At 38.6% G+C, this 27,500-nt stretch overlaps 1 protein-coding gene across 1 annotated transcript in view; it reads left to right on the top strand.

Annotated features, from left to right (window-relative positions):
• The window catches only part of LOC113106913 (dorsal-ventral patterning tolloid-like protein 1), a 35,469-nt gene extending 13,304 nt beyond the window's left edge, over positions 1–22,165 (top strand). The window contains exons 6-22 of the mRNA XM_026268954.1: positions 16–133; positions 4,419–4,597; positions 4,820–4,925; positions 5,013–5,137; positions 6,935–7,050; positions 7,208–7,310; positions 7,436–7,552; positions 8,304–8,449; positions 9,016–9,211; positions 9,303–9,428; positions 10,493–10,653; positions 10,778–10,958; positions 15,628–15,753; positions 17,408–17,535; positions 18,682–18,895; positions 19,223–19,473; positions 19,550–22,165. Coding sequence (XP_026124739.1) covers positions 16–133; positions 4,419–4,597; positions 4,820–4,925; positions 5,013–5,137; positions 6,935–7,050; positions 7,208–7,310; positions 7,436–7,552; positions 8,304–8,449; positions 9,016–9,211; positions 9,303–9,428; positions 10,493–10,653; positions 10,778–10,958; positions 15,628–15,753; positions 17,408–17,535; positions 18,682–18,895; positions 19,223–19,473; positions 19,550–19,684 — 2,528 coding nt within the window. The 3' untranslated portion in view covers positions 19,685–22,165. The remainder of the gene's footprint in view (positions 1–15; positions 134–4,418; positions 4,598–4,819; positions 4,926–5,012; positions 5,138–6,934; positions 7,051–7,207; positions 7,311–7,435; positions 7,553–8,303; positions 8,450–9,015; positions 9,212–9,302; positions 9,429–10,492; positions 10,654–10,777; positions 10,959–15,627; positions 15,754–17,407; positions 17,536–18,681; positions 18,896–19,222; positions 19,474–19,549) is intronic.
• The last annotated feature ends 5,335 nt before the right edge of the window (positions 22,166–27,500 follow it).

Below are 27,500 nucleotides of genomic sequence, written 5' to 3'. Positions count from 1 at the left end.
TTCTGTGTTTTTCAGGAAGTCAGAGGGCCATGTTAAAACAAGCAATGAGACACTGGGAGAAACAGACATGTGTGACCTTCATTGAGAAAACTGATGAGGAGAGCTACATCGTCTTCACCTACAGACCCTGCGGGTTCGTGTCCATTTTCTAAATGCATTTGTGACCTCGGACCACAAAACCAGTCGTAAGGGTCAATTTTTCAAAACTGAGATTTATACATCATCTGAAAGCTGAATAAATTAGATTTCCATTCATGTATGGCTTGTTTGGATAGATCAATTGGTTGAGATACAACTATTTGAAAATCTGGAATCTGAAAAATAAAAATACTGAGAAAATCATCTTTATAGTTGTCCAAATTAAGTTCTTAGCAATGCATATTAGTAATCAAAAATTAAGTTTTGATATATTTACAGTAGGCAATTTACAAAATATCTTCATGGAACATGATCTTTACTTAACATCAATAATTAAAAATCAATAATTTTGACCCGTACAATGTATTTTTGTCTATTGCAACAAATTTACCCCAGCAACTTAAGACTGAAACAATTATTCTGGTCATGTCTCATTTTATAAAGAATGTTTCACCTCATAATGATTCATCAAAAATCTCTGGTGATGTTTGCCAGACTCCCCCAATCATTTAGTCCTCTTAAACCCTGTCTCTGTAAGTTTGTGTTCATCTGCCTCCACATTTGAGTGCAATATCCACATCTCAAAATCCAGTCTCAAATCATGCATGAAGCCAAGTTGCCATCCTACATTTTCTCTTTTATGTTAATCCAGTAATCTGTTACACCAGTTGCCACATTGGGTTCTTGAGTTCACATTGGGTTTCAAACTAGTTTTATGTCATCGCTAATTTGTTCTTGTTCTTTGAAAACCTTAATTTTTAAGTTCCTGGGACAAGACCAGCAAGTTTTAGAGATGGATTAAAGTGACCAAAACTGTTTTTTGATTGCCCGAAAATGTATGAAAAGCTACCAGTTCCACTTTGCTGGGATACAAAAAACTTGTTTTGGGGACAGAGTCTAGTTTAGAGATTTGATTCTTTATTTCTGAGCTCCATTAGTAGTTTGCTGGATGTAAAAAAGCTTGAATGAAGCGTGGTCTTCATTAAGGAACTCAATCTCATTGTTAAGAGTGTATCCTGTAAAGCATGTTTAAAACAAAGGTATGTGTGTTTGAGAGAGAGGGAGTGAGTGAGAGTCTTTAGATGACTACGGTCGGCCAGGCTTTCCTTCCTTCCCTGTTATTACGGTGAGCAAACCACCCATTGTTCTTAGGAATGGAATCCTAACAGTGTGTTAACAAGGAAGAGAGAGAGAGAGAGAGAGAGGGAGAAGGGAAGACGGAAATTGCATAAGTCTAGAGAAACAATGTTGCCGATTGTTCGTATCTGAAAACTTTTAATTGATTATTTGATCACATAGAACAATGTTTATTATGACACAACACCTGATAAGAAGGTGTTTAACCACTAATAGAAGTGTTATCAGTTAAACTGGAATGAAATGAAAACTGTGGATGTTAAACATCTGTGTTGGAATAATGCTTATGGAAGGTGAGGTGAAATAATAAGGGCAGATCACATAGAAATAGGCCGAATGACCATTGATAGAATATTAACACTTTTTGCATTTAGCCAATGCTTTTTTCAAAAGCACCTTACAGTGCATTCAGGCTATACATTTTTTACCAGTATCTGTGTTCCCTGGGAATCGAACCCACAACCTTTTGTGCTGCTAACTGCAATGTTCGGTAACGCTTTAAAATAATGGTCCGTTGTTAATAAGTAACTACGCAGGAAGTAATAGGTAGTACTACATTAACACTTAACTTAATACTATTAACTAATATAGAAGCAAGATTAACTAAGCAGTAAGTAATAGCTCATTTAGGACATAGGTAGTTCCTTATTAGTTATTTGATAATTACTAAAGAAAAATATCGTCATTGAGAACTACTTTGGAACTATGGCCAACTAATGAAGAATAACCAATTAATTACTAATCACAACAGCTACGTCTATAAAGTGAACAATTAGCTTCTTTATGGAAACGTGTATATATATATATATATATATATATATATATATATATATATATATATATATATATATATATATATATATATATATATATATATATATATATATATATATATATATATATATATATATATATATATATATATATATATATATAGCCTATCCATATGATATATTTTATGAGCTCCATTAAGTTCAATGTCTCCAACTCTAATAACTTTAACGTTAGTGATATCATGCTGTGGAGGGCTTCTCTTTAGGAAGTGACAATAAATAATGATGTTCTCTTGTCAAAACATCTTTGCATCCTTCATGAAAACATTGACTGCATTTATAGTGTTAAGCACAAAACAACATCTTCCAGATTACAATGTCTGGTAGAATATCACTAGTTCCTCACAGAAATATATGGCTGTACAGTATGTGTCAGATAATTTTATTGTAAAGTACTACCTATTACTAGTACTACCTATTACTTCCTGCGTAGCTACTTATTAACAACGGACCATTATTTTAAAGCGTTACCCAATGTTCAACCACTGAGTCACATGAACTCAAGGAGAAGGACAAGGCTAGATTAGCATGGAGAGGAGAGAGAGGTAGCGAGAGCATTGCATAATATTATCCATCTCAGTGTGGTCATATCTGTTATAATCTGCAGACGTCATTTAGCTATAAACCTGCTGACAGACCAACACAAGCACTGAGCGTTAACCTTCCACATGACTGCATGTGCTTTTGAGGCATTTAGCACGTAGCTTGGGCCCATGTGTGTATGGATGTTAAGAAAGTGTTGACAGGCTTGATGTCTGACTCCTTTGCACAAATCTGCATTAAATATAAAGATATCTGATGGTTGCATATCTGTCACTTGTTAAACATTTAGAATTTATTTCTATAGCACTCTATGTTCCATAATATAAATGCTTTCAAAGCAGCATTACAAAGAAAAATACACACATTTTTGTTTCAGGTATACATTATTCTGGCTGGTGAGTGTGTTTTATTTTTAGTCTCTTTTTGTTTGTTTGAATCTCTCTCTCTCTCTCTCTCTCTCTCTCTCTCTCTCTCTCTCTCTCTCTCTGTGTGTATGTGTGTGTGTGTGTGTGTGTCTACTCCACACTATCAATGGCTATGAAATGAGGAATTAAGGTTTTGTAATCCAAGTTATAAATAGTGAGCGAGTGGTATTGAGATTACTGCTTTGTTTGTAGGTGTGTTTAAGTGTCTGAGGCATGCTTAATGGTAGACTATTAAGATTCCTTGAACTCTGACTCCACAGTTTTGACTTGTCTCTGTTTCCATCTTGTATTAAGATTGTGTTCAGATTTCACCAAGGATCTCTTTTCCCTTTAGTGCAGACCACTTGTAATAGGAATCACAAATATGCATCTTAATGAGAAATAATTTCTGATTAGACGGCTCATTCCATACGGCATAAATGCCAGTTTGCAACTGTTATTCAGAAAAACAACTGAAAGAATCTAAATGAACAGCACATCAGATGGTCAATATATGAAAACAGTTGAGCAGAACACAAACTTCAACAAAGTCAGCAGGGTTGTGAGGCTGCTGGCAATATTTCTGTTAATAATAATCGGATTTACAGGCTTATACAAACACCAGCAAGGGAAACAATTCACCTTAATGTGCCAGATATTCTAACCTGCTTAATTCAGTGCGCACACACACACACACACACACACACACACACACACACACACACACACACAGTGCAACTTGAATAGTGCTTTGTCAACATAATAATCATATATCAATATATTGTAAGTCTTTTTCTCACAATATTGCATCAATACTTTAGACAAATGGTTCTTAAATAATGAGTCACACAACCTACAAATGGGTCGCAGGTCTGTTCTGGAGGGATTTTTTTTTTTTTTACAGTTTTGGTACAGTAGATGCTCAACTTAAAATCTGGGATCTGAAGCAAAACCACTGCTTTAGACTCTCTTTGGCATTTATTTTGGGAGCCACCTGTTTCTTTCTCTTTCCTCTCTTGCGATTCATTGCATTGGCACACAGTCAGAGGTGAACAATGTGCGCTTATTTGTTGTTAAGGAAACAACACAGAAGGAATCTGAAAGCTAACCCCAACTCACCCTAATCACCATTAATCAGCTCTCATCATTTCACACTATCCTCTGTTCACCCCACACTACACTGCATTACCCCAAACAACTAAGAATTAGCCCAGCTCACCTCCCATCACCCCCTCATTACAATCATCGTAGCACTATATGACGCTCTTGTGACAACCAGATTCAAAAGTGTTTTGAGCCAACAAGACGCTGACATTAAATTGAGATTTTTAGACTTTTAATTATTATTTTTTTGGTTCTTAAGGTGTTGTTCTTACGTCGGCCGTCGAGGCAATGGTCCCCAGGCGATATCCATTGGAAAGAACTGTGACAAGTTTGGCATCGTTGTTCACGAACTTGGACACGTAATTGGCTTTTGGCACGAACACACACGACCTGACCGTGACGATCATGTGACCATCATTCGAGACAACATCCAACCAGGTACTTTATCAGACCCATGACTCAAGTCTTTTTATCCTACCAGGTGACTGCTAGATTTAATCTAGAAAGATTTGTCTTCAGTTATTTGTTCATACAGACAGATTTGAGCTTCTGTTGTATGAGCAGAAAAATTTGAGAATCACACCTGTCAATCAATTCTAAATACTTGCGTTGTGAATGTAGCCTAACGGTTTTAATATGAGTGTATGTGTGCACACTCAGGTCAGGAGTATAACTTCATTAAGATGGAACCAGGGGATGTCAACTCTCTTGGTGAGCCGTATGATTTTGACAGCATCATGCATTATGCCAGAAACACCTTCTCCAGGTAAGACTTCTGTCACACCTGTTTTATTTCATTTAGAAGTTTCTATACGAATACAAATGTTCTAATTTTTGTCTTTCTCTTCCGTAGAGGAATGTTTTTGGATACGATTCTTCCCTCTCGCGATGAGAATGGCGTCAGGCCTGCTATCGGTCAGAGAACTAGACTCAGCAAAGGAGATATATCCCAAGCCAAGAAGCTATACAGATGCCCAGGTAACCCTACAGTGTGTGAGTGTGTATGAGAGAGAGAGTGTGAAAATGTAATTGAAGGAAGACCAAGGGTGTTAACTGCACGAAGATGACCTCACTGTATGTGGAGATAATTGACTCGATAATTGGCTTGCATGAGATCATTTGTTTTTGTCAGTTTTATGATGTACTTCTTGCAGTGGCTCAGTGGGTAATACTGGCGCCTTACAGCAAGAAGGTCCCAGCTGAGACACACTGCCTTCTTGTGTGTAATTTGCATGGTTTTTCTTTGTTGTCATGGGTTCCCCTCGATGCTCCAGTTTCTTCCCCAATCCAGAGGCATGTACGTGAATTGGAGACACTAAATTGCAAACCTACTTATGGATGGATTTGCTTTTCTCTCAGGAAAGAAAAGAGGGCCACCCTGGCATTTGAGGGACAAAGAGAATGATAAGACCCTCTCGCTCTACTGCGTGCATGTGTGTGTGTGTCCATACGAGTGTGTTATTTTACTGCTGTATTGTTTTGTGTTCATGCACTACTAGTGAGGTTGTGTGTGTGTGTAAATGCGTGACGCATGGCCTACTTCACATTCAAAGACAAAGCTCTCTCTCTTCCGCCATATTCACTCTCTGTGACTAAATTTGTAAACTGAATGGCCACTTTTATTTGACAATTTGCCAAAAAATAATAGTTTACCTAGCCATTCCAGACTCATTTTGTAATGGAGCACAACATGAAAAGGTAAATAGAATGACTGAACTGTTCCCTTCAAACTTTTCCCTTCAATGCAGGTGGAGAGAAAATTATACAAAAAAGCATACTAAAAGTTTTATAAAAGCAGTCTTTTTTGGTTCTTGACTGTATAAATCACTACTTACCTTCTTCGTATGGAAAAGAGCAGCTTGGACATTCTGCTTAACGTCTACCTTTTTTGTATTTGGTAGAAAAAGAAATTGGCATGGGTGACATGATAAATGATGTAAATAATAATAATAAAGTAAATTGTGTAATTTTATGTGAACGTTTTGGAAACTGTTTTTGAAAGTTCCTGTCTCTGCTGCTGTTCCATGCAGGTTATGAGTCAAAGTTTAGACTGAAATAGGGGTGACTGTCTCCACCCAAGCCAAAGATAACAGCTTATCTACCGTGTGGATTGACTTGTGACTACGTTTTTATATTTCCTTGAAACTGACACCCAAAAGCACCTCCGTACGCAATCACTGTCCAGTGAGCTGTGATGAAAAACAGAGGCCTCTCAGGCAAATGTTTGGCCAACCGCTACATCGCTAATTGGGAGGAACTTTTGGCAAATGTTAGCAGATGATTTGGCTTCTCTTGAACAGAGAATCTGCTCCACTAGCCTGTATGGTTTGGCTCCAGAGATCTCATTAGAATAGTCAGTAGGTCTTTGTTACTTCACTGTGTGTGTGTGTGTGTGTGTGTGTGTGTGTATCTGTTTCCTGCACTGCTATTTAACAGTGGTCCTCCGCCGCTGCTGAACATACGGTGCTACGATACAAGAATTTGTAATCATGAACATCTTTCTATTGTGTTGTCTTCCCGACTGCATGAAAAAGCAAACATACAGCACGTCCAGTGTAGTCCGATTAATGAATGAATGACTGTTGAGTTGGTTCTTAAAAAAAATAATTGTTAACAGTTTGAATCAGTCTAATGAATCATTAACGAGTCTTTCAAAGAGGTCACTAAATTAACATCTAATTAAAGTAACACATTTAAGTTTTTTTTTTTTTTTACAATAAATGGAATTTTTTGCACACGCTCATTAATCATATTATTGTGTTGATCTGTTCTCAGCATGTGGCGAAACACTACAGGACTCAGTTGGTAATTTCTCATCTCCGGGATATCCTAATGGATATCCATCATATACACACTGTGTATGGAGGATCTCCGTCACACCTGGGGAGAAGGTAAGACACTTCTTTACAGAGGTTCATTGTTCCGCATTTATCTGCAATTTTCAATCCATTTCTTCCTGTAATTGTCTTCATTACGAGGTAAAGACACTCTGGTCTAATGCATGAAGTTTGACGTATATGACAGTTGCATGCATGCTGTCCATTCCAGATAGTGTTAAACTTCACCACTATGGACCTCTACAAGAGCAGCCTGTGCTGGTATGACTACATTGAGGTTCGTGACGGATACTGGAGGAAAGCACCACTGCTGGGTACATACATGCTGGTAGATTCACCAGGAATATATTGGAGTATATTAAGAAATAATATGTATAAACAATGCAATGCATGCTTAATGAGGCACCGTTATTTATTGTGTGTGTGTGTGTGTGTGCAGGTCGTTTCTGTGGTGATAAAATTCCAGAAGCGTTGGTCTCTACAGACAGCCGGATGTGGATTGAGTTCCGCAGTAGCAGCAATTGGGTTGGAAAGGGATTCGCAGCAGTCTATGAAGGTGTGTGTGTGTGTGTGTGTGTGTGCATGTTATGGCTGTAACAGTATCAGATTTTCACTTTTTTTTTGATAACATATTAAAAAATATATTTTATTTTTTGGCCAATGAATCTCACTCAGAATACAAGTGTAGACAAGCATAGATAAAGTTTGTACCCATAATACCTGGTCTTTTTACGGAATCAAAATCTTCCTTTTTGCCTTTTCTGATTTATGATTGGTAGAATATGGTTTAAACAAATATTATATATTTTTTTTTATAAATAGTATACTGTTTAGATTCACATTGAAAATCAAATACAATATGTGACCCAGGGGCACAAAATCAGTTTTAAGTCACTGGGGTATGTTTGTAGCAATAGGCAAAAATACATTGTATAATGGGTCAAAATGATCGATTTTTCTTTTATGCCAAAGTTAAGATCAAGTTCCATAAAAATATTTTGTCAATTTTCTACTATAAATCTTTCTAAACTTAATTTTTGTTTAGTAATATGCATTTCTAAGAATTCACTTGGACAACTTTAAAGGCAATTTTCTCAGTATTTAGATTTTGTTGCACCCTCAGATTCCAGATTTCCAAATAGTTGTATCTCGGCCGAATATTGTCCGATCCTAACAAACCATACATCAATGGAAGATTATTTATTCAGTTTTCGGATGAAGTATAAATCTAATTTTTGACAAAGTATGTGACCCAGTATATTTTTGACGACAAAGTAAAAGTTTAACATTCTCTTTCTCTTTGGTAGCAATATGTGGAGGGGACATCAGTAAGGACTCTGGACAGATTCAGTCCCCAAACTATCCAGATGACTACCGTCCATCTAAGGAATGTGTGTGGAGGATCACAGTGTCCGAAGGCTACAGCGTGGGCTTGAGCTTTCAGGTCTTTGAGGTGAAGTTGTTGTCTCCTCTCTTTTTTCTGTGTTCAATTTATGCATTTCCAATCAAGTTCCTCTCTTGTTCTCCCCCCTTTCCCTTGTGTTATCATTCTGAGAAGGAGAGTGAAAAAGAGGATAGTTTTTGCTATTTACATCATGTGTGCTGTTTAAAGACTTTATGAAATACACATACAAATAGACACATCTTTGTCAAGCTGAATTTCCTATTAGACTACAGGTGTGTGAGGCCAAAAGACAGACATGTTTTAAAATGTCAGAATGTTGTTACAAGAAATACTGTAAATATATATGCAGACCATTGTGTGTGTCAGTAGGTCAAAGGTGTCGAATTGTTCAGAGGGAATGAAAACACTCTCTGCCGGTGCATGCACACATTCACACTTTCTTTTGCATGCATAGAGCCTATAAAGAACAGGACGTGTACCAGTGCGCATATAATATACACAGAGACACCTGAGATCCTGTTTTTATTGGATTGTTTCCTAGGCACTGACACCTAAGGTGCCGTAGACATGCTAATGCCATTACTACATACTTTACTGTGCCTGTGTTTTTGCAGATCGAGAGGCATGACAGCTGTGCATATGACTATCTAGAAGTTAGAGATGGATTGTCAGAGAACAGCCCTATTATCGGCCGATTCTGTGGCTATGATAAACCTGAAGATATCCGTTCCACCTCCAACACTCTCTGGATGAAATTCATCTCTGATGGGACGGTTAATAAAGCAGGTTTTGCTGCAAACTTCTTCAAAGGTACACACACAGGAAAAATGCAATCAGATGCTGATTAGTTGGCCCTTGTCCATTCAGCTGACGTTACTCTGTGTCTGTGTCATTAAAACAGAGGAAGACGAGTGTCTGAAGCCAGATAATGGGGGCTGTGAACAGAGATGTGTTAACACATTAGGAAGCTTCAAATGTGCCTGTGATCCTGGATACGAACTGGCCCCTGACAAGAAGAGCTGTGAAGGTAAGAGATGTGTGTGTGTGCGATCGAGCTGCACACAGGTGCATCCGTCTGCCTGACTCAAACATGCTCAGCAGATGCTCAAGCCAAACTGAATGGTTCAGGAAAACATCTGCAATCAAAAGGAAAACAACAAGAACAAACAGCACTTAGGCCACACTCACTCTGCTCAGAAACCACATGATTTCTGTCATTATTAAAGTACAATGTGTTGTGGTTATGCTAAAATAACACAAAAACCAGCAAAGACCTGTGCCATAGTTTTTATTGAATTGAATGTTTAATTATCAGTATAATTCCAGAGAACTGAAGACAGAACCTTTCACTCGTTCTCACAAAGGTTACTACAGTTACCTAAAATGAAAACCATAAAAAAAAACATTTTTAATTAATCATTAGTTTTAATTGAAATAAACTTAAAACCTTAAACTTATTTTAGCTAGCTGCCATTTAGTTTACCTTTATGTAATAAAATAACTCAAAATAAAACTGAATTTAAAATGATTAAAGTGCCCCTATTATTTCATTTCTAAGGTTCCTGATATTGTTTTGGGAGTCTGCATGCATGCAAGCTCACAAAACACTTTTGTTTTCTCAGAACATGCATTTAATATCACGGCATTTTCCAGCAATCCTCAAGCTATGCGTTCGATGCAGTTCAAAGATTCAGCCCTCCTTTCTGTGAGCTTACTCCACTCTGATTGGTCATATGGCCCAGTCTGTTGTGATTGGTCTACCACGTACAGTGCATGTTGGAAACGACACCCCCCCCCCCCATTGTCACAGTTCTGTATTTTGAACGCTCAATAGAAAATATAAACATCTATTTTTTTATCATACTCTCAGGTTGTAATTCAGTGGAGCCAGCTGGCCCAAATAATAATAAAAAAATTAAATAAATAAACACACAAGTTTACTAAATTGTTAACTAAAATAAAAATGAAAACCAAAAATATAAATAAACTTGAAACCTTAAATACAAATGAATTTAAAAGATGAATAAAAACTATAATATCATGATTAGTGATGCTAAAATAACACTGGTGCTCACTCTTTTTCTCTTTCAGCTGCATGTGGTGGCTTGCTGACCAAGTTGAATGGCACAATCACTACCCCAGGCTGGCCTAAGGAATACCCTCCCAATAAGAACTGTGTGTGGCAAGTGGTGGCTCCCACTCAGTACCGCATATCCATGCAGTTTGAAACCTTCGAACTAGAGGGAAATGAGGTGAGACTCTCTAACTGTGTATGTGGCAGTGTGGGAGAGTGTGCTATCGTAGGTAGATAGACAAACAGACAGACAGAAGGATGGCTGTTTATCAGTGTATTATTTGTATATTTAATCTGCACAGGTTTGCAAGTATGACCATGTTGAGGTGCGAAGCGGCTTGTCATCTGACTCTAAGCTTCATGGGAAATACTGCGGTGCGGAAGTCCCTGAGGTCATCACCTCCCAGTACAACAACATGCGAATTGAGTTCAAATCCGACAACACAGTCTCCAAGAAAGGCTTCAAAGCTCATTTCTTCTCCGGTAAGACCACCGTGCCAGTGCTTTTCATTTGAAGTGGAGATATGAAAGTCTTCAGCTATGTTTTGACACCTCCACCCATGCTCGTTTGTATATATGAATATCATTATGTAAAGTTCAAAAGCTTTCCAAAAATTTTCTGAGGTAAAAGCCCTTACGAAAGGAAAATATATTTACCAATATATTTCTTAAAATATATTGTGATATATTGTAATATATTATTTTCCCTTTTTATTTTCTATTATTTTATATATTTTAATACATTTAATAATATATTGATGATACATATATTATATAATATATTGCAAAATATACAAATGATTGCCACTTTCAATATATTGCAATAAATTGGAAAAAATAAATATATATAAGAATATATGCCTAATATATTACATGATATTTTCCAATATACTGCAATATATTTTTGTTTCATAAGGGAGGCCCCTATCTATCATAGCTATATCATGAGAAGTTTTGTGGGGTTTGGTTAGAAATGTTTCATGTTGGAACTTTATTCCAAACAGTGGAATCTAGACTTTAGCATAATTAATATTATTTTATTAAATTAATAATAAAATAAATATGGGTAATATATTTAGAAGATTCAGAAGGGTATTATAATCTCATAACATTGTAGACTCTTATAGAGAAAGAGAATGTCTAGGTTACATATGTAACACTCTTTTTCTGAAGGAGGGAAATGAAAAGTTACGTCATGGGATCAAAATGACAAATGGGATCTCACCCGAGAGCCCAATAACCTTCGAGTGGTAACAAAATGAGCCATGGAGTACCCTGGTCTGCAGAATTTGCATCGTGAGCTCCGCACCCGCTGTGCATCCCGCACTCAAATCTTTGTTGAGGAGCCGAGTCCAGTGACCCGGCCGTTCAGCGGAACAGCGATGTTGCAAAGGGACGTAACATCTCTGTTCCCTCCTTTAGGGAACGAGGGTTACATACGTAACCTAGACATTCCCTTTCAGTCAGTCACGTTCTACGTTACGTCAGAAAGAGACTGACGAATGGGGTCCCTTACAAAACGCCACATGGCTGTCTTCCAGTGACCCGTGTGAGCGATAAGCACCCTGTCGTGAGGCCAGCACGAGTGAGGGCCTATAGCTAACACAGAATACACTGGGTAGCATATTCCGGTATATACTCGGTACCAACCAAGAGGTGGTGATACACATGAACTCTGAGGTACTAGCCCACAGGGTGGAAGTTTCATCGATAGAGCTGGCAAGGTGCTTGCCAAGGGAAAGACACATGCTACGAAGAGATTTATTGTGGAATACACACGTGGGATTGCCCAAAAAAGACGAATCACAACACATGGAGGCACCTAGTCCCACACAGGGCTGACCGATAGGGCATGCATGCAAGTGCTGGACATCAACAGTGCTGAAGAAACCCAGGGTTCTGGACTGAGGAACTCACCTAAGGGTAATAGTGCATGCATCCAGTCTGTGGAGTGGAATGGTGCAGCAAGCGGATTGACACCGAGCAGGTTCTTACTGGCCCGAAGGGGCGAGTACCCGGGAGGACACAGGCTCTACACAGAGATTATAAGGCGCCATGCACCAGCGCCCAGGAGGAGGCTAAACTCCTAGTTGAGTGAGCTGTCACCCCTAGGGGGCTTGGCAAGTCTTGAGCCTGATAAACCAGGACAATACCATCCACTATCCAGTGGGATAACCTCTGCTTGGAGAGAGCCTTTCCCTTCTGCTGGCCTCCGTAACAAACAAAGAGCTGGTCTGGAGCGCACGTCTGGGGTGCACGTACTGGACACAGCAGCGCCAGGGCTGGGTCTTCCTCCTTCAGGGGCAGCACATGCAAGTTCACCACCTGGTCTCTAAAAGGAGTGGTGGGAACTTTGGGTACGTGCCCAGGCCGGGGTCTCAAGATAACGTGAGATTTGGCCGGCCCGAATTCCAGGCGTGCTTCATCAACTGAAAATGCCTGCAGGTCCCCAACCCTCTTCACCGAAGCCAAAGCCGTTCGCACAGTTTTCAGTGAAAGAAACTTTAGCTCTACTGAGAGCAAGGGTTCGAAGGGAGCCTTCTGCAGTGCAGATAGAACCACTGCAAGGTCCCAAGAGGGAACTTGCTGAAGGCGAGGCAGATTAAGCCTCCTGGCCCCTCTCAGGAACCTGATGATCAGATCATGCTTCCCAAGAGACTTACCATCAACAGGGTCAACAGGCTCCTCGTCCTCCCTGATCTTGCACAACGTCTGTGCAAGAAAGCTCACTGGGGAAAATGCATACTTGCGCAGGCCCAGCGCTCAGCTGTGTGCCAGAGCGTCCGTGCCAAGGGTGCCCTCGGTCAGGGAGTAAAACAACTGGCAGAGGCAATTTTCTGGAGAGGCAAACAGGTCTACTTGAGCGTCTCCGAAGCATTCCCAAATCAGCTGAACCGACTGGGGGTGGAGTCTCCATTCCCGGGGTTGAGACTGCTACCGTGAGAGCTCGTCGGCTGAACGATTGAGCCTGCCCGGGATGTTAATGGCACAAAGTGACCCCAGATGCTTCTGTCTCCACAAGAGGAGATGGTGAGCGAGTTGCAACATGCTGTGGGAGCATAGACCGCCCTGACAGTTGATGTAGGATACGGTCGCAGTGTTGTCTGTACAGACCAGAACGTGCTTGTCCTTCAGCAGGGCCCTAAAGCTGTGCAGAGCAAGCTGTACTGCTAGCAACTCGAGTCAACTGACATTCCACCGAAGTCGGGGTTTCCTGTCCAGGAACCTGATGCAGCATGCCCGTTGCAAATGGCACCCCAGGCTGTGGCAGAGGCATCTGTTGACACCACAACATGTCTGGACACAGGTTCTAGGGGAACGCCAGCCCATAGAAATGTCTGCCAGGTTCAGCCATAGGTGGCGCATCACCTGACCCAAAGTGGACATCACCTGACCCAAGGAGCGCGCTGTAACCTTCGTTCGCCCGGAGAGCGAGGTCGGTAGCGGGGCTTACCTCATGCAAAACCCTTGGGTCAACACTGCCCCCGTGCAGCTCTTTGAGCAGGTAGACTTGTAGGGTGGCTATGGCGTGCAGGGCAGAAGCGACCTGAATTGCAACAGAACGTTGATTTTTCAAAAGTTTTTCTGATTGGCTAGATTTCATGTTCAAAAAAAGTCACACAACTTATTGTGCTTATTATTTTAAGCTAAAGCACAGGCAGGATCTGCTATTTTATGATTCATCTGTTTTGTATTTAGATCTTCTGGATATATTTCTTCTGTATAAAACAAATGCACGAATGAACATATAGTGCATGTGTATGTTGAACGAGTACTGCTGTATCTACGTGGGAGAGAGAATAAGCTCACCTCTCAATGAGCTACAATAGCGTCACTCTTATTGTCTGGAAGTCACTGAGGTTGGTTTTTTGCTCGCCCAGTGCTGACAGACTTATAGAGGTCCCCAGAGCTCTCCCACACACTCCTAATCTGTGAGTGTGTACTGAGCCGAATAAGAGCGCTGAACTGGAAACAGTGAAAGAGTTGATTAATTTCTTGTATATGCACAGTAAAGAAAGCAGGATTTTTTTTATACGCTGGACCTTTAAAATGATTTTAAGTGGCGCAAATATTCCTCTGATTTCCTCCACAGTGGAATTTTATGATCAAGCATTAAATTCTCATGAAAAAAAGGATCTTTTGTACAGAAACCACATGTGCACAGTAACAGTAGGAAATAATCCAAGATGTGGTTTGAATACAGCATTAATTATGAAAAACGTGCGGTAACCCACAAAGTCTTGGGTCTCTTTCGTTCTCTCTCCATCTGTCATTCTTTGGGTTTGTATGATGAATATGCTGGTGGTTTTGAACAGTGGTTGAAGTGATAATTAGCTAAACCTGAGACTTCCATGGAAATAACAGCTTTTGACCCATGGGACAGAAGGGGTGTAAGGATAAGCAAAAATACAAAAACAACCACATAAGGAATCATTATCTGTTTCTGAACATGCAACCATTAAGTGACATTTAGTTTACACTTATTTGACACACATACTAAATATGATAGCACTTTTTCTTAATCACTTAACCCTTCCTCAACAACATTCAGTATAATTCAATTCTGTCTTTCCTGTTTTAAAATGGAAAAGGAGCTATGTTGTTGTGCCCATTTGCAAGAGTGTTGTTTTCTTGCCCAATTAACTAAAGGAATTATGCAAATCAGATTATGGTTTATAATATATGCATATATCTTTAATATATGCATCTATAACTAGCCTAATTTACATAAATTGAAGGCATTTGTGCTAGAGAAAATGGCAGTGGCTAAATTAAAATTTGGTGTCGCTCTGTTTCAGTTTATGCAGCATGGGGTTAAATGGATTTGTGGCCGGTTTTTGTGGTGAAACATCAAAGATAAAAGTGACAGTCCCTTTACCTATGAATCTTTTGACTTTTCTTACTGTCCTTTTCAAGATTTTCCTCCATCTCTTTTGGCTAATGAACGGATATTGGCATTTAACCTCGATCACTTAATATAATTGCATTTTACAGAAAATAAAAACCAAACAAAACCAAAATCAGACTCTAGATGTCAGAATTTATCATTACACTGAAGTGCAAAGTGTTACATTTATCTCTAAATCAACTCTTATGCAAGTATGTCTCCTAATTTTTATTTTTTTGTTGCTTTCTTCTCTTTTTGTTACAGATAAAGATGAATGTTCAAAAGATAACGGTGGATGCCAGCATGAGTGTATCAACACTATTGGGAGCTATGTGTGCCAGTGCCGCAATGGCTTTATTCTGCATGAGAACAAACACGACTGCAAAGAAGGTATGTACAGGCAATCGCAAAAGAATAATAGTGGCTACAAGAGGATAAGTGAGGGTAGTCATCTGGTGGTGGCGCATCTAGCATGTGTAAGCATGTTGATTTATACTAGATTCTGCTCAGGATGAACAAAAACATACAACTCACACAAATAAAAACTACAACTATAGAATGATCTGAAGTTTTTAAGATTTTCCAACGAGGACTCAATTCAATCTGACCTAAACACTTCAACATGGACTGTTTTCTGAACCTGACACAATATACTGTAATGCAGGCTTTGAAGAAATTTTGTTATGAAGAATGGGCTAGTTATTGTTTAAATAAAACTACACTAGAGCTCATAACTAACCTACTGTACAGCGCACAACAAAGAAAAGGTTGCACTGTTTACACCGAGTTCTTAAAGTCACAGAAGTGAAAAACAAACCTGTTTATAGAGTCCGAGTGAGGTCTGATAGAATTTCGACAGACAAAATATTTAAAAACAGTGTTTTTGTGTGATTGATATTTAAAGGTGCATTAGAAATACAATGAATGATGTGACTAAACTTAGTAAACTATAAAACAGATGACCTCAGATCTCTGCATGTTGAAGCGTTTAGATGGCAGTGTCTCCTACTGAACCTCGCCTTTCATACAAGCACTCCAGTGCAGCTCTAACCTGCAGGCCTTTTAAAAAAAATTTGTGGGCTTTGGAAAGTTTAAAGCAGAGTGTGTTTTTCTCTTTGAAAAGACCTGAGGAGAGGAGGATAGAGATATTACCCATTAAGCTCGAGAGTCAGGGTCAAGAAGTTAAACCGGCAGCATCCTGGAATACACACACACACACAAACATAAACACACACACACACACACACTCTTTTCTGTCTCTTTGATTTTAAACATCTGGAGTTTCACACAGCATCATATTTTTAATCCTGCTTCTGTTTTAATTTTTCTTTGTGCATGCGCGAGCGTAAGATGTGTACCTCTTAAAAGTCTCTCAGAAGCAACACTAGACCAGCTTTACAGCTTTACTAGTTGATTATACAAGTATAACTAGTGTATTTACACAAAACTGTCAGTTTAACAAAGTCAAGAGCCATCTGGGATATTGCGCCTTTAATGGTGATACTAATATTCTATTAATGGTGATATAAACACGCAAATAACTGCTTTCAAGTCACTTTATCTATTCAAACTTAAACACACACAAACTAACAGCATTTAAAGCAGTCACATCATTGATTGAGAAGCATGTGTAACACTAGAGGCAGAACACTGTAAATACCGTTGTTCACTAATGCACACTGACCTAATTTCGAGAGGCTTAACAAGACTTAGTGCTCATGTGTGTTGGTGTGTGTGTGTGTGTAGTGTGATGGTGGTACTACTGTTCATGCGACAGTGGGGTCCAGAACTCTGATACCACATTTTGACTATATATATATATATATATATATATATATATATATATATATATATATATATAATGTATATATGTATATGTATGTATATATATATATATAAAATATAAAAAGGGTCCATCAGTGCTGCTAAAGAATTATGTCAAGTATTGAAGTTTATCTAAACGGTATCACTCATATGTTATTATTGTGCTGCATCACTGTTTCTAATGAGCTTTACCCTCTTCACCCCAAACCTTGTTTATCAGCCGAGTGTGAGCACAAGATCCACAGCACGAGTGGAACCATCAGCAGTCCGAACTGGCCTGACAAATACCCCAGCAGGAAGGAGTGCACGTGGGACATCAGCGCCACCCCGGGCCACCGGGTCAAGATTGTGAGTCTTTATATAATTCTCTGCTTTATGTTTACATGTGCTAAACAACCTTTACTTTAACACATACACTCACAAACTTCTCACAAAACAAGCACACAAGACACCGACCCGAGCATAGACACAAACACACATGCAATCCTATTATGTTCCTCTCACCTTCAAAGGCAAATAATCTTGCGTCACACATAAACAAACAAAACCTCCCTCGCTTATATTACATAGACACATACAGTACAAGTTCTCACAAACACGCACAAGATACAAGTTAGCCGGGACATCTAATAAATCACATTAATAAGGCTTGAGCAGTTGTGTCCTTCAGCTCATATTTCAATTCACAGTTAGGATTGGAACATATTAACAAACATGTTAGAAGTTAGTTATGGTTAGGGTGACCTTAAAATCTCCCTCTGTGTTCCCTCCCTCCCTCCCTTCTGAGTCGTCTTTTTAGATCTAAAGTGATTCTAAATGGCCCTCATCTCTCAGAGAGCAAGAAGGAGAATTTTATTGTTTGTTTGGATGAGGTAGTTTTGGGGATTGATTGTTTTAGGGTCCATTAGAATGAATATATCGTTTTGGCATTAATGTTTGAAGAGTTGAAGAGTTGCTTTTTCTCTGTGTAGCCGCAACAGCTGGCTTTTTACGTAAGGATTGTGTTGTAAAAGGTACAACTTTAAAACATGTAATTCAGACTCATGCAGTGCTTCAGGGATTTGCGGATGCTCCAACACAGCCCAGTTTAACACAACAAGACATCTTGGCAAACACTCCTGAGCAGCTACACAAGGAACCTATTCTTTCAGAAAGCTCTACAGATGTTTGCAGATTTGAAACCCCCATCATTCACACATCCTGACCCTTTGCATGTTTGTTTATTCAATATTTTGCTGAATTTGATCAATGCTTCCAAGTCTCTTATGCTCATGATTTAAAATTCAAAACAGAGACAGCTGTGCCGCTTAATATTTTTGTGGAAAAAGTGATGCGGATGTTTGTCTGTTTAGATTTTATTTGACATGCTCCTTAAATATGTCAGCTATTAGCAGAGGAGGTCAGAGAAGAGAGACTTTTCTTACTGTTGAACTGATGTGTCAGTGACTGTTTTTTCTAACAGATTTTTCCTCTGTTGTGTCTTTCTGTTACTAGTCTTTTAATGAGTTTGAGATTGAGCAGCACCAGGAATGTGCATATGATCACCTGGAGGCTTTTGACGGTGACTCGGACAAGACACCCATCCTGAGCCGCCTGTGTGGCAGTAAGATTCCAGAGGCGCTCATTTCCACGAGCAACCGAATGTACCTGCGGTTCATCTCCGATGCCTCAGTGCAACGGAAAGGCTTTCAGGCCACTCATTCCACTGGTAACTTCCCTGCCTTTTCTGCATCTGATGTGTTTCGTGTAATGCGCATTGGGTCAAATGTGACCCAAGTGCTCAAAGAAGCAATCCTTATGTCATGCTCACAGTTTAACAGAGCCCTCTAGTGGATCATTACTGCATTGCATGTTGACTGAAGCCTTTGAAGTGATACTTTTTCATATTTGAATTGTTGCTAAGCTCCGCCCACACTGGTTACAGTTGCTTATTACAGTCAGCTAAAAAAAGATAAGACTTAAGCAAAAAAACTTTTTTGTAATGGAGTAAAGGTGCATTATATTTTAGTTAATCAGTTTATATATGTGTGTGTAGAATGTGGCGGTAGGCTGAAAGCAGAAGCACGGCAGAAGAACCTGTATTCTCATGCTCAGTTTGGGGATAATAACTATCCAAGCCATGCCGACTGTGAGTGGCTCATAACGGCAGAGTCGGGTTACGGCATCGAGCTCACCTTCACCACCTTTGAGGTAGAGGAGGAGGCTGACTGCGGGTATGACTACATCGAACTTTACGATGGCTACGACACCGGAGCGCACAAACTCGGACGCTTTTGTGGATCTGGGGTATGAGCAGTGTGTTCATGTGTGAGTCGAGGATTTTCTTGTATCTTGCAGCTGACCTCTTTCTCTCTCTGTTTAGCCTCATGAGGAGCTTTACTCTGCTGGTGAGGCCGTGTTGATCCATTTCCACTCTGATGACACAATCAGTAAGAAAGGCTTCCATATCCGCTACACTAGCACAAAGTTTCAGGAAGCGCTACACACACACAAGTAACATCTCCCTGACTGAGAGAGACTGAGCACAGGAGTGAAATGTTACTACAACAAAGCCTTGGTGTGTTTCCTGCATTGGTTTTGACTCTATATTCAGCCACTAAGGAAGTGCTGTCATTTTGATCCTAAACACCAATCAGCTGCTCTTATGTGTGGGATAGCTCCGCCCACTGGAGTGGTGTCCTGCACTCTCTGACTGGACTGATGAAGCAAATCAACCCCTGGAAAAAACAAACTCAGACGTAAAAACATTTTGTTGGTTCTCCGTTCTTCAGATAAGCCAGTTATATATTGAGTTGCACACTGAAACTAAGACAATGACAATAAGACAACAAGGAACTGCTATTGAATTTGTGTGTGTGTGTGCATGATATTCATGACAGCATGAGCAATTTGGCTGCTTATGGCACACCACACTGTACCTCAACTAAAATGTGTGTGTGTGTGTGCGTGTGTGTGTATGCGTGGTTGTGGATGTGTGTGTGTTTGAGAGAGAGAGGCCTTCAAATACCAGCCTGAACTCATTCAAATGTTTTTAAATCTGGTTGTAATTTTACAGTTATTCTGGTAACTTTATGGAATTTTTTATTTTTTTTTCTTTCTGTTGAAAGTGCAAAAGTAAATATGTAGCCGTATTTAACAATAAGCTTCCTTACATATATGTAGCCCATTGTTTATGTTTGCAGTGACCAACATAACAATTCTACGCCAAGCTGTTTTGAGGCAATGGGTCTTATTCAGAAATCATGCGTCCATATGAATAAGTGTGTGAAATCTGCATACAAATTATGATTTCCAATAATTTTCATACTAAAACATATTATAAATTGATGAGAAACCACACGTACTGAAGGTAAATCACATGCTCTGGGTGGCCTTATAATCGTGTTAGGATGAATAGATGTTTCATCATATATAGTGAAAAGCAGCATTATAGCTCAAGCTACGATGTTTCTCAGTGCAAATATGTGTATGTACAGCCTCTTTCGAGATTGAGATCTGTGAAATGTAAGGCTGTGTGGAACACCCTTAAGTAGAGATGGATTTGCCATGTTTTATGCAAACAACCTCAACACACTCGTTCAATAATAGTCAGTTAAGAACAAATTAATGTATTTATGCTCATGAATTAGGCGGAAACTTTTCCCCTGGATGTACAAATACAAAATAATCCCAGCAATTTTGAGTGAATGAGACCCAGTGTCTTGTGCTTCATGCATGAGCAGGCCCACAAGGAATCTGCATTGCAGCATTCATGCCTTTTGTCTTCACATTTTGCATAATTTCAACCGTCAATGAGATAATCAGACTCTAATTCAATTCTGCAGATTTCCATGCATTATTTATTATAATATGTAAAAATTTGCAGATTCCATCTGGGCCTTCTGATGAGTTGCAGAAACCTTGTGAAGTTGTTTGAGTTTAAATTACATTTGTGTGTGTGTATGTGTGTGTGAGGGAGAAAACTGATAGAATATTATCTAATTTGTCTGTAGAACAAATCTTTCTTACTCTTCCAGTAACGCCTCCTGAAGAAGTGAACAATGAACATGATGTGAACAGGAAATGATGTCATAAAGCCTTGCGTAAGATGTCTGTTACAGCTGTGACAACGGACTACAACCATCTCAACCCTGTGTGCTTTATATGCACTTAACACAGAAAGACTGTGGAACTGTGTGCTCAGCAAACATGGAAATGAAATACCAATGAAGCTGAAGGGAATGTTCTCTGTTGCTATTTTCCCAATGACAGGTTTTCTCTGCTTGGAAACAAAGCAAAGTCGCTGGTGAAGGGATTCCCTACGGTGCTATTCAATGTCTCCGGAAAAAAAAAAACTACATGTCCCACAAGGCAATGCTGCAGCCATTCAGTGAATGCATTGGTGCAGTGGAGAGGCAACGTTGAAATAATGTTGCTCATCAACACAGATAGAACATTAACAAAATACTCAGCATTGACAGCACTGGTGTTGAGGAGGAATAATTATTGCCTTAGAACCAAAATGTACATTCTTGCACATGATGTTTCTGTAAATATATTTTTTTCAAATTATAATATTTTATTTGATATTAAGTTTAAAGAACTTGAAACTTTGTGTTATAAAATAAATTGAAATGCACTGACCTGAAGCCGTCCCCTTCTGTCCAGTTACACAAACAAACGCACACTTGTCTGCATAAATGCTTGCACATGATCATGTGCGCACACAAACACAAACTAATGTTACATTAATTTGAATGCTTTAAAGTCAGCGTTAAGACCATGGCATATGTGTGCATCTTTTGGTCTGTGTGTTACATAGCACATGTCATGTGACTCTGTTCTGACTCGTGAATATTTCTGTATGTGCCAAGCTCCTGTTGATTCCACTCTAGGTCGGAACTATGACATATATGACAATGTGAATCATGATTTATTCACCTGTTAAATCATCAGCCTCATGTTGACTCTTCACTCTCAAGTGATTAAACTCATGTCAGGTCAGTTAAACATGCAGTCTTGTTTGTTCTTTCTCTTCCTCGTGTGTTCTTCTTGTAGAAACATTAATAGTGTGCTCTCTGCACTTCTTGTAAGTGGATAAGAAATGTTTTTTTCAAAGGCTTCTTTTAAATAGGTAATTACTTGGCAACCATTAAAAAAGTATGTTCTGTATTTTTTTTAAATAAGATTTATGTTGCCCAGTGTTGAACAAAGTATCCAATCATTATATTTAAAAGTAAAAAGTAAATGAACATGAACATGTCTAGGTATCACTATAGATCTTTGACACAAATGCACAGTGATTGTATCATTTTGTAATAATACTATCTATCTATCTATCTATCTATCTATCTATCTATCTATCTATCTATCTATCTATCTATCTATCTATCTATCTACGTTTTGGGATCCAATGTCTTCATGAAAAAATAGTAACAAAACATTGCTAAACAGTAGTCTTTTTTTTTTTTTTACTTTAAAAAGTAGTTTTCCCAGGTAAATTACAACATATATTATGAAGCCTGTATTAATAATAGTTCAAATGCCTGCTGATAGTAATATCAGAGAACTAGCACCAGATGGCAGCACGCTCTTTAACATCAACACGACGTCACGCTGGACTCCGGAACTGATGGAGTTCGCAAACTCTGTCGAGTGTGTATTTGTGTCTTCAGGTGAGCTTGGTCTGGGCTGGAAATGAATTCTGAGCATTTAGACCTCAGGTCAAGTGTAAGTTTTTTTTTATGTTTTGTTTGGATTGCGTTTGTTGTCTTGAGGATTCTTCCTTTCTCTCTCACCCTTGCTCAGAGATAACATTGGGATTTTAATTGGATTTTCCCTCAGCTCTAATAAGGTGTCTTTAGATTGGAGCCAACAAACCATTTCAGAAAAGACTCCCATTTGTTGTTTTTAATAATGCAGAGCCACTGTAGACAATATTAATGATTGATCAATAATTTATTTTTTTAATATGCAGTTGCTTTGACCCAAAAAATATTCGGTTATAAAATATATAAATTAAGGCACAGGACTAGAGTAAGTTAGCATCATTCTGAAGGGTTTTGTGATGCTTGGCTTTCTGTCCCACTTATAAGGGCTACTTTAAAATTAAATTGATCTATATGACAAATTTTATAATGTAGGCATTTTTAATTACACGTTATATAATAAAAAGGGTAATACAAAAATGAATAGTAGGCCTAGTTGTTTCTTATTGGCCTGATTAGTCAAGCCCTCAATAAAATACACAAAACAAGATTTTAAGTAGGCTAATTAATACTCCAAATAACATGTATTAAACAAACCTCACACATTAGCTCTTGATGATTGTAACGTGTTTTGTGCATGTTTTGAGTGAGACTAGAGGGCATGCAGTTTTTTTGTGGGTTCAGTTGATTCGGATTTATAAAGGCATGTCTTGTTCAGTCACAGCTGTTTCTATCACTCCGTTTTGGCAGTGGTGTGCTTTTCAGTGACCTACTGCAGGTTATACTTGCCCTGTCCCAAATGTCCCTTACGGTCGGCCTCTGAGTGTGCACTTTCGTGAAGTAAGGCCGCTTTGACTGCTGGGTAGAAGTAGACTGTGTAGCTCGCAGGGCGAATAGAGGAAAATATTCCAGGATTTTTCTCCATATAATGTACTTCAGTGGAGACCAACAGACTGAAAGTCCAAATTGCAGTTTCAGAGCAGCTTCAAAAGGCTCTACATGATCCCAGCCGAGGAATAAGGGTCTTATTTAGTGAAACAATAATAATAAAAAAAAAAATCTAAAGTTTACTGCAAATGCACATCTTGCACTAGTTTTGCCATACTTGTATTTACATAATCACCATGGAAAGTACATTTGGGACAGGGCCATTGTTACTCCTGTAGATGGTGTGGAGTGACACTGAATCATTGACTTAACAGATTCTGACTCGCTCAGAAACCAGTCGCCGCTGTTGTGTGTTCCTTGGAGACTTTAGTTCAGAACTATTTTTGTTGTCAAAATAACTGGCTTGAAATGTAAGTTGTTATTAACTTGTTTATTGAATAGTTAACTCCAATAGCGCTCTTGATATTACTGTATAACAGTTAGAGCTGTTTCTAACCAAAGACTGTAGATGCTCATTCAGTGGCATGAGGTTTAACATCTAGCTACATGTCATAGTTTTAATGCTATGTTATATAAATATATATATATATATATCTCTCTATTTTTGTCCGTCTGTGTCTGGTTGTTTCATTAGTTTGTATTGATGAATGGATCAGGAGATTTAAGTGGATGAGTTGCATTGATCTGTGCAAACACACACACACACACACACACATAAACAACAGTTTCAGGGGAAAACTAGATCTCTGCTTTCGTCATCTTCGTCACTCCTCTCTCTCTCTCTCTCTCTCTCTGTCTTTGAACACCTTCCTCTTTTTAATCATGATGATGATCATTACACTCTTTTTGTCTGCCAGTAAAAGCCTTTTATCACCCAGCTCTCAGCTAACTGGAAAGCCCCATTATTCCCACACAATCACCCACAATAATTCCAGGAAACACGCACATTGATTGTTTTTCCCCAAAAATGAGAGTATTTTGATAGGATTATGAAATGGGTTGCAATTTTGTAAGGCACAATTTTAAATTTAACAACTACCTTTCGGTTCATGATTGTGAATTGAATTGAACTGAATTGAAATTTTAATCAGAATAACAAGAAGATTTACTTGAATACAATTCACAGAGGAGTTTGATTAAACACATTAAGTTTTGCAAGAATATAATTGTTAATTATGTTAATAATAATTAAATTATTATTTCGAACTAAAACACACACACACACACACACACACATATAATTTCTCTAGGTGGTATTTTAAAACTCCAAAATAATCTACTGTTTCTGGAATTAACAAAATACGGAAAAAAAACTGCACTTCCAGTTGTTACAGTGTATAAGTTTAATTCTATTCCTTAAATTCAACTTTTAATCACAATTATGAATCTTGCTTGCTACCAGAGTTCAGTTTGGGCACTATAAATGTCATTTTAAAAACATTCCCAATTCAGTTATTAATGGTGCATATCCTTGATGGACTGGCAAATTTGTATAATGAAACCCATTTAACATCTAAATCAACTTTAAATGCAGATATAGTTGCTCAAGTGGTCTTTGTGATGTGTGCCTGATGCAATAAGGTTTTGTAAAAAAAAAAGAAAGATTCAGTGCGGTGTTTTTCTCTCTCTTTAAAGACTCAGAATTGGACAAAGTGGCATCAGCTTAAACTGTGCCATCAAGTAGTTACAAACTATAACTCTCCCCGCTTTTCTATTTGCTCTGGTTGCTAAGCGATGCTAGACATAGTTTATTAGCCAATGCAATTCCACCTCCATCAGTTTTCTACTGAGAACTGCAGACTCACACACACACTCACACAAATAGATCAATATGACCCCTAGGGAAGGTTACGGACAGTATTTTGCATTTACAGTAAAATCTGTGCTTGGGTAAAAAACCCATTTAAAACTGTTCTGATAAAAACGGCACAGAGCAATAATAACAGAAATATGAATCGATGAGCAGCGGAGAAGAGGTGTGTTGACCATGTGACCACTTCATTTTAATGGGCTTCTTGAACGCTGTTATGGGCAGAAAAGAATCCGCTAGCTTGCTCCACATGAGATAAGGGAGGTGGAACAGCCATTGATCGAAGCTAATGATTTTCACATTAAATTGGAGGAAAGGACAGAGACAAAGAGTCAGAGAGAGAGCGAGGATGGGGGAAATGTTTCTTCCTCTTCTAATCCTGCTGTAGAAATGAAATGTGAGGATAAAGTTTACAGCAGAAGTGTGCAGAACAGTGCTCCGTTTGTAAGCCAGCAACTCAAATACTCAGCAAATACTTTACATTGATATTGATCTGTAAACACAGTAATAGTTCAAATATGCATAGTATAATAGTTAATAATATGCATAATAGTTCAAATATGTAAATAGTTCAAATATGCATCTACGGAGATATTTCAGCCTGTCTGGACCTGTGAAAATGACTTCTTGGTTTAACAGCAAAATATTTGTAAAAGTCTTAAAGGAATAGGTCACCCAATTTCTTTTTTTTTTTTTTTTTTTTTTTTTTTTTTTTTTTACCATGAGAAATTCTAACCACTTTTTTTCTGTGCAACACAGAAGTAAATATGTACAGAAACAGCTTTTGCCATGCAATGATAATGGAAAACTCTGTGACCAGGAGATGTCAATCCCCAAACATAAAAACAAGTAGAAACCAGTTTCATATATCAAGACAAGTTTTCTGAAATGATACAATACAGAAGTTTTGATCGAAGAACAAACTGTATTCACTGATAATCTTCAATTCTAACAAAGCTCACATCTAACCGCCGCCTTCATTTTAATTTTCATATTTCATGAATCTTCTAAACATGGTCCAGAAGGCCAAGGCTCATTTAAAATGGACTATGGCAAAGTTAAAAACAGTTCTGTGGTCAGACCAATCAAAATTTGGGAAAACTGAGGGGCTATGTCATCCAGACTAAAGAGGTCAAAGACGACCCAAGTTGTTATCAGAGCTCAGTTCAGTAGCCTGTATCTCTGATGGTATGGGGTTTCATGAGTGCATGTGGCATGGGCAGCTTACACATCTGGAAAGGCACCATCAATGCTGAAAGGTATATCCAAGTTCAAGAACAACATATGCTCCCATCCAGACGTCGTCTCTTTCAGGGAAGACCTTGCATTTTCCAACATGACAATCCCAGACCACATACTGCATCAATTACAACATCATGGCTGTGTAGAAGAAGGATCCGGGTACTGAAATGACCAGCCTGCAGTCCAGATCTTTCACCCATAGAAAACATTTGGCGCATCATAAAGAGGAAGATGCGACGAAGAAGACCTAAGACAGTTGAGCAACTAGAAGCCTGTATTAGACAAGAATAGGACAACTCTCCTCAGTCCCCAGATGTTTGCAGATTGTTATAAAAAGAAGAGGGGATGCCACACAGTGTTAAACATGGCCTTGTCCCAACTTTTTTGAGATGTGTTGATGCCATCAAATTTAAAATCAACTTATTTTTCCCTTGAAATTACACATTTTCTCAGTTTAAACATTTGATATGTCATCTATGTTGTATTCTGAATAAAATACTGAAATTTGAAACTTCCACATCATTGCATTCTGTTTTTATTCACAATTTGTACAGTGTCCCAACTTTATTGGAATCGGGTTTGTACATTAGGTACATTATATGTACATTATTTAGTGATAAAGTTAATTGCATTATTCTAGTGTCATGTGCTATAGTGTTCATGTGTTTGACTATTCACTGGCCATG

This window comes from Carassius auratus, chromosome 1 (assembly GCF_003368295.1).
Source record: "Carassius auratus strain Wakin chromosome 1, ASM336829v1, whole genome shotgun sequence".
NCBI lineage: Eukaryota > Metazoa > Chordata > Actinopteri > Cypriniformes > Cyprinidae > Carassius > Carassius auratus.
Note: the sequence above shows the minus strand (reverse complement) of the source record. Positions and strands in the feature narration are given on the sequence as shown.